At 43.2% G+C, this 12,494-nt stretch overlaps 1 protein-coding gene across 1 annotated transcript in view; it reads left to right on the forward strand.

Annotated features, from left to right (window-relative positions):
* Window positions 1–12,494, forward strand: part of TXLNB (taxilin beta) — a 30,277-nt gene that overhangs the window by 6,545 nt on the left and 11,238 nt on the right. Inside the window, exons 4-5 of the mRNA XM_079970966.1 lie at window positions 5,764–5,934; window positions 11,084–11,278. Coding sequence (XP_079827092.1) covers window positions 5,764–5,934; window positions 11,084–11,278 — 366 coding nt within the window. The remainder of the gene's footprint in view (window positions 1–5,763; window positions 5,935–11,083; window positions 11,279–12,494) is intronic.

The following is a 12,494-nucleotide window of genomic DNA, read 5'->3' on the forward strand; positions in this document are numbered from 1 at the left end:
GAAGAAAGTAGATAGAGAGAAGTTCTCTCCATCTCTCATAGAATACAGCCGAGGGTGATCCAATGAGGATGAGATGTAGTGATGGCCAGCAGCACAGACAGCTATAAAAGGGAATTAGGCAATATATTATTCACAGAATACCAGTTGCTGGGGTGCAACTTGTCCTCATGTCCTACTTGAGAACTTCCTTTAGGCACCTGGTTGGCCACTGTGGGAACATTGTTGTTGTTTAGTCGTTTAGTCGTGTCCGACTCTTCGTGACCCCATGGACCAGAGAACGCCAGGCACTCCTGTCCTCCACTGCCCCCCGCAGCTTGGTCAGACTCATGCTGGTAACCTCGAAAACACTATCCAACCATCTCGTCCTCTGTCGCCCCCTTCTCCTTGTGCCCTCCATCTTTCCCAACATCAGGGTCTTCTCCAGGGAGTCTTCTCTTCTCATGAGGTGGCCAAAGTACTGGAGCCTCAGCTTCACAATCTGTCCTTCCAGTGAGCACTCAGGGCTGATTTCCTTCAGAATGGAGAGGTTTGATCTTCTTGCAGTCCATGGGACTCTCAAGAGTCTCCTCCAGCACCATAATTCAAAAGCATCAATTCTTCGGCGATCAGCCTTCTTTATGGTCCAGCTCTCACTTCCATACATCACTACTGGGAAAACCATAGCTTTAACTATACGGACCTTTGTTGGCAAGGTGATGTCTCTACTTCTCAAGATGCTGTCTAGGCCTGTCATTGCCCTTCTCCCAAGAAGCAGGCGTCTTTTAATTTCGTGGCTGCTGTCACCATCTGCAGTGATCATGGAGCCCAAGAAAGTAAAATCTCTCACTACCTCCATTTCTTCCCCTTCTATTTGCCAGGAGGTGATGGGACCAGTAGCCATGATCTTCGTTTTTTTGATGTTGAGCTTCAGACCATATTTTGCACTCTCCTCTTTCACCCTCAATAAAAGGTTCTTTAATTCCTCCTCACTTTCTGCCATCAAGGTTGTGTCATCTGCATATCTGAGGTTGTTGATATTTCTTCCGGCAATCTTAATTCCGGCTAGGGATTCATCCAGCCCAGCCTTTCGCATGATGAATTCTGCATATAAGTTAAATAAGCAGGGAGACAAAATGCAGCCTTGTCGTACTCCTTTCCCAATTTTGAACCAGTCAGTTGTTCCATATCCAGTTCTAACTGTAGCTTCTTGTCCCACATAGAGATTTCTCAGGAGATAGATGAGGTGATCAGGCACTCCCATTTCTTTAAGAACTTGCCATAGTTTGCCATGGTCGACACAGTCAAAGGCTTTTGCATAGTCAATGAAGCAGAAGTAAATGTCTTTCTGGAACTCTCTAGCTTTCTCCATAATCCAGCGCATGTTTGCAATTTGGTCTCTGGTTCCTCTGCCTCTTCTAAATCCAGCTTGCACTTCTGGGAGTTCTCGGTCCACATACTGCTTGAGCCTTCCTTGTAGAATTTTAAGCATAACCTTGCTAGCGTGAGAAATTAGTGCAATTGTGCGATAGTTGGAGCATTCTTTGGCACTGCCCTTCTTTGGGATTGGGATGTAGACTGATCTTCTCCAATCTTCTGGCCACTGCTGAGTTTTCCAAACTTGCTGGCATATTGAGTGTAGCACCTTAACAGCATCATCTTTTAAAATTTTAAATAGTTCAGCTGGAATACCATCACTTCCACTGGCCTTGTTATTTGCAGTGCTTTCTAAGGCCCATTTGACTTCACTCTCCAGGATGTCTGGCTCAAGGTCAGCAACCACACTACCTGGGGTATATGAGACATCCGTTTCTTTCTGGTATAATTCCTCTGTGTATTCTTGCCACCTCTTCTTGATGTCTTCTGCTTCTGTTAGGTCCTTTCCACTTTTGTCCTTTATTATGGAAATCTTTGTACGAAATGTTCCTTTCATATCTCCAATTTTCTTGAACAGATCTCTGGTTCTTCCCATTCTATTGCTTTCCTCTATTTCTTTGCATTGCTTGTTTAAGAAGGTCTTCTTGTCTCTCCTTGCTATTCTTTGGAAATCTGCATTCAATTTCCTGTATGTTTCACGATCTCCCTTGCATTTTGCTTGCCTTCTCTCCCCCGCTATTTGTAAGGCCTCATTGGACAGCCACTTTGCTTTCTTGCATTTCCTTTTCATTGGGATGGTTTTCGTTGCTGCCTCCTGTATAATGTTACGAGCCTCCATCCATAGTTCTTCAGGCACTCTGTCCACCAAATCTAAATCCTTAAACCTGTTCCTCACTTCCACTGTGTATTCATAAGGGATTTGACTTAGATTGTATCTTACCGGCCCAGTGGTTTTTCCTACTTTCTTCAGTTTAAGCTTGAATTTTGCTATAAGAAGCTGATGATCTGAGCCACAGTCAGCTCCAGGTCTTGTTTTTGCTGACTGTATAGAGCTTCTCCATCTTTGGCTGCAGAGAATATAATCAATCTGATTTCGATGCTGCCCATCTGGTGATGTCCATGTGTAGAGTCGTCTCTTGTGTTGTTGGAAAAGCGTGTTTGTGATGACCAGCTTGTTCTCTTGACAGAACTCTATTAGCCTTTGCCCTGCTTCGTTTTGATCTCCAAGGCCAAACTTGCCAGTTGTTCCTTTTATCTCTTGACTCCCTACTTTAGCATTCCAATCCCCTATAATGAGAAGAACATCCTTCTTTGGTGTCACTTCTATAAGGTGTTGTAAGTCTTCATAGAATTGGTCAATTTCAGTTTCTTCAGCACCAGTAGTTGGTGCATAAACTTGGATTACTGTGATGTTAAAAGGTCTGCCTTGGATTCGTATCGAGATCATTCTATCATTTTTGAGATTGCATCCCAGTACAGCTTTTGCCACTCTTTTGTTGACTATGAGGGCCACTCCATTTCTTTTACGGGTTTCTTGCCCACAGTAGTAGATATGATGGTCATCCGAACTGAATTCACCCATTCCCGTCCATTTTAGTTCACTGATGCCCAGGATGTCAATATTTATTCTTGCCATCTCATTTTTGACCACCTCCAACTTACCCATGTTCATGGTTCTTACATTCCAGGTTCCTATGCAATATTTTTCTTTACAGCATTGGACTTTCCTTTCGCTTCCAGGCATATCCGCAACTGAGCGTCCTTTCGGCTTTGGCCCAGCCGCTTCATCAGCTCTGGATCTACTTGTACTTGCCCTCCGCTCTTCCCCAGTAGCATGTTGGACGCCTTCCGACCTGAGGGGCTCATCTTCCAGCGTCATAACTTTTATATGCCTGTTGTCTTTGCCCATGGAGTTTTCTTGGCAGGGATACTGGAGTGGCTTGCCGGTTCCTCCTCCAGGTGGATCACGTTTGGTCAAAACTCTCCACTATGACCCATTCATCTTGGGTGCCCTGCTCGGCATAGTTCATAGCTTCTCTGAGTTCTTCAAGCCCCTTCGCCACGGCAAGGCAGTGATCCATGAAGGGGGTGGGAACATTAGGAAGGGCCATAGCACCGTGGCAGAAGATCCCATGTTCAATCTCCAGGTGGAGCTGGGAAAAGCGCCTGGCCGAAACCCTGGAGAGCCACTATTGAGCTAGATGGGCCAGTGGTCTGATTTGGTACAATACGCCTTTATATGTTCTTAGCATATTCCTGGACTTGGTCTTATCCAGCAGGCAGGGCACTTTGCTCTTATATGTGATGCGATGTTGGATTCTTGGGTTACAACCTAGGGGCTGATATTATGCTTCTAAGAGCCCTGCTGAAGCAATAAGAAGAGAGAATCCCCACACACACACACATATGGTTTTTCCTTGGACCTCTCATTTGACCCCTCTAAGGTCTGATGTTGGGGTCCTGCTTGAGGCAGCAAGTAGAGGTGAGGGGTGAGCATGAAGGAGCAGGGCATATATAAGGAACAGACCAGCATAGCTTCAGCTCCATCATGTCCATCATGTCCTGCTCTTGCTTTATCAGGGTTGCAACTTGGCAAGCTTAGTTCTGAGACATTATATTGTTAGAGGTTTGTGGGTGCTGAATGCCTTGGTTTAGTAGTTGGAATTTAATTAGAGCTTGTGTGTTACAACCGGGGGAAAGCCAGACTCTACCTGTGTGCTAGTCACTTCCAGTCATTAACATTAATTAATTATGCTGGGCAAACTTCCTAAGTTGTGTCTTAGGTGGTTCTTAATCCTTGGAAATCAACAGGAGTTGAAAGGTAATGGAGTCAGCCTAATTTCCTTTGAGGGGATGGCCTGGGGATAATGAGCCGCTAGCACATCAAAGGCGCAGGAACTCTCCCTAAGTTAGAAAAGGCAATAAATGCTAAGGGGGAACTATTTGACAGGAGGAAGTTAGGGGTCAGAGAGAGGCATGACTGGTTGCTGCTGGCTGCAAGGCTGCAGTTGTTGTGAGAGGAACAGAAACTGATGCTGCAGAACCTCTCAAATCTACACTCAGGTTGTATATATGTGCAAATAAACCATATATCATAAAGACACCACAGTCTCCACTGTGCCTCATTGTCCAAAAGGAAACACAGGCCCTGGTAAGTGTGCCTGGCACCCCCAGAATCTCACACCGCTCAGAACATTATAAAAGCAGAGATCAGGTTCAACAGACACCATATAATACAAAGAGTCTGATTTTATAGAGACATACGGAATAAGCCATAAGATATTAAAATCGAAACTTTAAAAAAGCATTATCCAGAATATTTTTCAGGAGTAAATTGGGCTGAGGGAGGGGAAACAGCATTTTGGTTAAAAATGTTTTTAAAGGAGACTGTAAAAGTTGATAAGGCAGAACATTTGCTGTTGAAGTGATGCATGTCCACCCTTGTTTGATAAACTTGGACAGGAATGACTGAAGAAAGCCTGTTTTGACCACCAATGCAAAGCCTTCCAGCTTCTCCAGGGGTGAAAGCGGCGACCACAAGTCAGATAATTGTTTTCCTTTCAGCAAGTGTTAAAATTACTTTATCGTTTTTTTAAAAAAATGAAAAAGCCCTGCTACAAACCTCAAACCACCTATTCTGAAATGAACAGTTACAGCTTCAGGTTACAGGAACCAGACTTTGGTCTGACCTCATATTTCCTTTGGCCAGCATCTATTTAATTTGGAACAATTTCTTTTGGAGCTGTCCACCTTTAAGTAATGCTTATTGAAACCTTGGTTTTTCAGCCGCTTTCTTTTATCATTGTCTTGTGCTGTGCCCAAGGGGGACGACAGCTTAGCAAAATCTATGCCTGGGCTGAGATGAGTGAGGTCAAGGAAGCTGCTGAAAGGTCTTGCAGTGATGTCATGGGTAAAACTGTCAACTTTTAAAGTGAATTTTAGTCTTGTGCCTCTTTACCAGCTGTGAAGCCATTAGCAGGTGGTGATGCTTATCTCAGTTCTATAAAAAGCTTTGCCTGGTGATTTCTGCATAGCAAACTGCTGTTAAAAGGTGCAAGCTCAGGCAGCCAGGACAATTCCCTCCACTCCCAGGGCAGATGCAAATGCCAGTCATGGCCGCCATCCAAGAGTTCTGCTTTCCAAAGGTAAAAACCACTATACAGCTAGCAGCCTGATTTGCTGGGAAAGTGGTTTATTAGGAACAGGATTGTTGTCCTAGCAACTTATCAATCAATTAAGCACAACTCTCATTTTATCTCTTCGCTGTAAAAACAAAATGAGGAAGGTTTTCCAGCAGTCATGGGAGGCAGATGATTTAATGGTTCCCTGCAGCAAACCAGGACTCCCACTCAAATAAATATTAGTTTCTGTTTCTGTCCTCCCTTTACCCACCTCCCTTTTATTTTTTAGCTGGAGGAACATCGTACTGAACAGAAGAAACTAAAGTATATGCAGAAAAGGCAGGCACAGCTCACAAAGGAGAAGGACCAGTTGCAGAGTGAACACAGTAGAGCCGTCCTTGCCCGAAGCAAACTGGAAAGTCTCTGCAGAGAGCTACAAAGACACAACAAAACCCTGAAGGTAAAACAGAGGGTTTATACATACTTCCTCTTCTCCTGTTGCTTTCCCTCTGGGAAAGCCACTCTTAAACCACTCAGAACCATGCTTTATAGGCATGGAACAAGGCCTGAGAAGAACACACTGACAACTGCACTAGCTTGTCTATTCCCAATCCAGAAAGTCTGGCAATTTGTAGTCCTGTAGATAAGTGAACTGTCTTTAGCAAGGAATTTTAAGCATTCTCAAATCTCAGTTCAATGGTCTTCGGATGATGCCATGACACTACTTCAAATCAGTTTAAATATATTGTAGCTGATGGCCAAGGATTCTCTTGTGCAGTAGATTAGTTTTTCAATGGCGGTCAATGTTTGGGAGTCAACTGGCAAACTCTGACAGGTTTGGAGTGTGTCTGTGTGGAGAAATGGCTGTTTTTTATATTATTAGAATGGAGAGAAAAGAGGGCTGTGAATTAGCTCAAGTCTGGAAATGCTTGAAAGTACAGGACCGCTTTTTGAATAGCCTGGTAGCGGCACACTGCCTCAATTTTTGCTCATATTTGTACATTTGTAAGCAAAGTAAATGTGGGTTTCCATTGCTCCAAACCCATTTTGTGCTGCCCAGGCAATTTTACAATAGTATAATGTAGATGTGCTCCCTGATTAATGGTTTTTTGAGTGACAAGCATGCTGATTGGAGTGCACCTTATTCTAAGGTTACCAGATTTTTTTCAATGAATCCGGGGACACTTTTCAACTTCAGTCAGAATGGATGGATTTTGTCAGGGGACTGATTTGTAAATCTGGGGACTGTCCCCGGGAAACGGGGACGTCTGGTAACCTTACCTTATTCCCACCTCTCACATTAGGAACAAGGACCATCTCCTAGTTAGTTATTAATGCTGTGCCATAATTGTAATTTTTGGGCTGTGCTGTTGTTTCCAGTATTTACAGTTTTGTGCTAAAATGACTGAACCATATGGTAAATTTACCCAGCATCTCTCTGGATTGCATTATGAGATTCCTGTTGATTTATGTATGACAGATGTGAGGAACCTTCCAGATGTTGATGGACCACAACTCTGTCATCATCAATCATTGGCTATGCTGCCTGGGATTGATAGGAATTATAGTCCAACAGTATCACAGATGCCCATCCGTTATTGTATGGAAACCAGTGTCATGTTAACAGTGCTTTTGATTGCACCTGGAGTGAAAGAAGACAGCTTTGCTCCCTGTTAAGGAAACAAATTGCAAGGCATTGAGGTGGGCACTTTGTGCTTTGCTCAGTTGGGTTGCACCAGTGAAGCAAATGACAGAGTTATTTGTATTGCCAGGCCAAAGTGCTTTTTAGATATTTGTGTCCTTCTTGCCAGCAGCGTTTTAGCACTGGGGCACTTCTGCAAATATCTATTGCAACACAAGCCACAGAATGTATATCCAGTCATTCAGTAAGACTGCATGCCTGCCTCACCATGCTAACTGGGATCTAATAAGTGTAGCCAATGCATTTAATTTTGATAAACCAATTTGGCACTGGGAAATACCTTTTACTTGACCCACCTCTGGGGTTGTTTTGTTGTTTTGTTTTGTTTTTGTATTTCCCATGTGTGTCTCTCTGGCATAACATTGCACATGTTCAAATGGGAAGATGTTGAAACAGTGGCAATGGGGACCTATATGCAATGAATTTATGCTATGCTGCCACTGTAATGTTTTAAACGGCCAGCCAGCACATGGGTGCATAGTCTGATAACTGCTCCCAATCCTAGCTAGAAAACAAACAAATGAAATACAGTGGTACCTCGGGTTACAGATGCTTCAGGTTACAGACTCCGCTAACCCAGAAATAGTACCTCGGGTTAAGAACTTTACTTCAGGATGAGAACAGAAATTGCAAGGCGGCAACACAGCGACAGTGGGAGGCCCCATTAGCTAAAGTGGTACTTCAGGTTAAGAACAGTTTCAGGTTAAGAACAGACCTCCAGAACGAAGTAAGTTCTTAACCCGAGGTACCACTGTAGCTTCAACGTATTATATCAACAATCCTTCTAGTGTGTTGCAGCAGTGGAAATGGGGAGGTAATAATTCCAAATCCTATGTGTGCTTACTACAAAGGAAGGGCTGCTAAATTCAATAGAACTTCATCCCAATTAAGTATGCATAGAATTGGAGTCTCAGCAACATTTTTGCAGTCTACACATTCATGTTTGTGCCTTTTGGATTAAATGAATTGCAGCCAAATACTGCTTTCTTAATGTATTTTTTGTCCGTTGAGGGTACCTGATACCGTGGCATGGGGACTACCTTCAGCTTAAAAGTTTGTTGTTTAGTCGTGTCCGACTCTTCGTGACCCCATGGACCAGAGCACGCCAGGCACTTGTCTTCCACTGCCTCCCGCAGTTTGGTCAAACTCATGCTGGTAGCTTCGAGAACACTGTCCAACCATCTCGTCCTCTGTCGTCCCCTTCTCCTTGTGCCTTCCATCTTTCCCAACATCAGGGTCTTTTCCAGGGAGTCTTCTCTTCTCAAGAGGTGGCCAAAATATTGGAGCCTCAGCTTCAGGATCTGTCCTTCCAGTGAGCACACAGGGCTGATTTCTTTCAGAATGGATAGGTTTGATCTTCTTGCAGTCCATGGGACTCTCAAGAGTCTCCTCCAGCACCACAGCTTAAAAATACTCTGCTAGAAACCTTAGTCTTAATTCAGTTACTATATCTTCTGTAACAATAAATCTTTGTTTGTGATGGTCTGCCCAGATGTAACTCCTTGCTCTTTTCAAAGCTACTATCTCATTAGTGGATGTTTTTATGCTCATTATCTGGCATCTATAGTGCACTCTCTTTTTGCAGGATACACTGGTGACAACTCCCATTTGTTCTGCAGCAAAAGTGAACCGTATAAGCAGCTGCCCTGCTGTTTTTGATCTTGTAATCTGAATTAAAGTGGCATCTTAAGTCTGACAAGTGAGATGGAGCCATGCAGCTCTATCCCTGTCTACTGGCCAACTGTTGTCTTGAGTACAATACAGGGCCCAGCTCCACAACCCTGCCAGTATTATATCAATGGCCAGGAGTCCTGCCAGGCACCGTGGTACAAGTTCATTGCTCAGTTCAACCCACCAGCACACGGCCAGCAGTTTCTGGTAGGAAATCCTTTGTTCCCAAACCCCATGAATCCTGAGAATAAAATGCCAGCTAGAGACATGGGCTGTTAGTTACTGCCTTCTTGGTCAATGTACTGTCAGCTTTTGCCTGATTTTTGGCAGAATGTGACTGAAATTAATTGTGTGCCTCCACCTTGCTTCGAGAATAGGGCCAGGGAGGCTGCATAACATGAGACGGCTGCTGCTTAACAGGAGAATCCCTGAAAGACATACACCCACATAGATACACACATGCGCCCGCACACACAAAATCTAGTGGAATAGAACTGATATACCCACACACTCCCAAACCTCTTAAATACAGGAGCTAGTGGTGTACAATGGTGTAGTGTTAAAATTTGAAGTGCAGGAGCTCATCAAGAAAGCTCTCAAAGCCATGTTCCCAAGAACAGTAACAGGCATTCTCGTAGTACCCAAATTATTAGGAACACCAGAAGAACAATCCTATATAAAATATCCAGGGCGCGGTTTCCACTGAACTCAGTGATTCTGACTGCTTGCATTCAACTTGGAAGACACAGTGAGTCTTAACAAAAGATCACCAGCCTGTTGAAATGAAGCCTTTGGCTTTTTCTTGAGAAATGCAAAAGATCTTGCTAAGAAGTATTCCTGCTGAAATTGTTAGCATGAAGCCCATCAGAGGACAGAACTATCCAGCTTCTCTTTGATTGATTGATTGATTGATTGATTGATTGATTGCTTTTTCCAAATCTGCTACAAATGAACTTGTCAGCTTTATCACCTCATTTATGTGACCGGGCAAGGAGGGTCCATTGGTCTAGTATATGGCAGTGGTGGTTTTATTAATTTGTGAATTGCCTTTTATATAACTCTCCAAGTGATTTGCAATCCAACAATAAGAATCAACTAAAAAAGATTTTTAAACTATGCAAAACAACTGGAGGTGGGATTAACAGCACTACAAATAAACACCCAATTTTTTTATATAGCTGGAACAGTTTGTAGAAACAAAAATGTCTTGTTTCTAGAAAGTATAAGTAGTGCACACCTGTACAAAGGGTGGGTGCTTGTCATATCTCTACAGTCTCTGAGGTAGGAATGGGGAACCTGTGGCCCTCTAGATGCTGTTGACTCCAACTCCCATCATTGTGCTGGCTAGAGGTGAAGGTAGCTGGAACTGCAGCAACAACTGGAGCGCCACAAGTTCTCCATCCCTCCTGCGTGTCTACAAAGTTGACTTCATGGATCAGGAAAGGGATGGGTGTGGGGGGAAGAGGGGGCGAAGAAGGAAGGAAGACAAATGTTGTCTTCTATGCATGTGTTCACATATGTTTACCCCATTTTTTGATCTTCGTCCTGAAGGTCGCCTTCAAAGATTTACCACACTTACCATAAAATGAAACCATCAGTATTTTAAACTTGGCAAAACACAAGTGGAAAACTTGCATAGTGGTACATTCCTGTGCGGGTTTCCTTGGAAAGAAATCCCACTGTGTTCTATGGTGCTTACTCCTAATGAAAGAAATAAAATTTAAGAAAGGTTTCCCCTTCCTTTTTACATATACAGAGACAACAAGGGAGGGAAACCAGTTTGTAATGTTTATTTAATTGCTGTTGCAAATTCTAAGCCCTCAAATCAGAGCAAGAAACATTTCAATCTCAATATCGTAAATGAGGTGCAATAATGAATGTGTCCCCAAAAGTCATTATTTTGTCTGCCCTCCCATTCCTGTTTGAAGGGCACCCAAATTTCCCCACCTGCAAAAGGATGCATCTCTCACTCATTCACTACAATAACAAAAATCTGGATGCTACTTATCTCCTATGGAAATAATATCATAATTATCTCCTATGGAAATAATATCATGCATTAATGTTGTGTGGTGTATTGTTTATAAATTGTATTGCATTGTTTTTTCTTTCTTTCTTTCTTCTTTTTTTTTCTCCTTTTCTTTTTCTTCTTGTTTGTAAGGTTTAAAAGCAATAAATATTATTTTTTAAAAGAGGAAATAATATCATTTGTTTTTATTGGAATATTGCATTACAGGAGGAGACCCTTCAGCGAGCAAGAGAGGATGAGGAAAAAAGAAAGGAGATCACTAATCATTTCCAAGGCACCTTGAACGATATCCAGGGGCAGATTGAGCAGCAAAGTGAAAGGAACATGAAGTTGTGCCAGGAGAACAGTGAGCTGGCAGAGAAATTGAAAAGTATCATAGATCAGTATGAAGTCAGAGAGGAGGTGAGAACAACATGCAAATACTGCACAAGGCCAGATCTGTTGCCATAATTTCTAGTCTTCTCTGTTCATTCCTCTTGCAAGTGCATTCAGCTTTTGGCAAAAAGCAGCATAGCTATTTAATATATATGCTCACCCAACCCATTCACTGCAGGTAAGTTTCAAAAAGCATCTCTAAAGAAATATGCAAAACAAGAATCCTTCTCCCCTTACATGCCCAGCTTTGGAGCACAAATTAGTAGCTTATTAATTTGATTATTTATTGGAGTATGCTCCATACTAGGCATCTAAAATTAAATTTTAAATATCTAAATTAGATATCTTGTTTTTAAAAACTAAACCACCAAGTTTCATTTCTGCTGGCACTGTCTGTATGCAAGATATTAATAATTTTGAAATAACTTTACCTTACTATAAAATATTTGCCTTTGGCTGTTGTCACGCTGGTGACTGAGTGCACATGTGGCAGCTAAGTTTAAACAGGGTGAGGGAAGCCTGGGAAGCCAATGATCTTCCTGTTGTCATTGCTGCCACTGGTGGAATAAAGGGGGGAAATGTCCTTGTTGTTGCCACTGCTGAGAGAAGCCCCAGAAGAAGGTGGCAGGGACTGAAGGGAAGAAAGCCTTTCTGCCCTTCATTCCCACCCTGGCAGCTCATGGCCCACAGTCCAAACAAGAAGAGCGAGTGAGGAGGCAAGCAGAGGAAGTGAGCCAGGCCCAGCAGGCAGGAGGACTGAGTGCATGGAGAAAGGGAGCATTCCCTTCCCAATATCACTGGCTGCTGCCCCTAACCAAGGGCGAAGGGAGGTTGGTGCAGTAAATGGCAGCAGGAGCATCAGATTGCCTCCACCACTGTACTCCCATGACTCACTCCTCCCCTTTCAGTAAGTGTCAGTGACCCAAGAAGTCAGTCAAGCAACAGTTACAGGGAACCAGGCAGAGGGCCTTCTCGGTAGTGGCACCCGCCCTGTGGAACGACCTCCCACCAGATGTCAAAGAGAAAAACAACTACCAGACTTTTAGAAGACATCTGAAGGCAGCCCTATTTAGGGAAGTTTTAAATGTTTAATAGATTGTTGTATTTTTATATTCTGTTGGAAGCAGCCCAGAGTGGCTGGGGAAACCCAGCCAGATGGGCGGGGTATAAAAAATAAATTATTATTGTTGTTGTAACAAAGAGCTCCATCTGCACCGTCTCAGCAGCCACTACAGTTGGAGTT

Source organism: Podarcis cretensis (assembly GCF_951804945.1).
Source record: "Podarcis cretensis genome assembly, chromosome: 3".
NCBI lineage: Eukaryota > Metazoa > Chordata > Lepidosauria > Squamata > Lacertidae > Podarcis > Podarcis cretensis.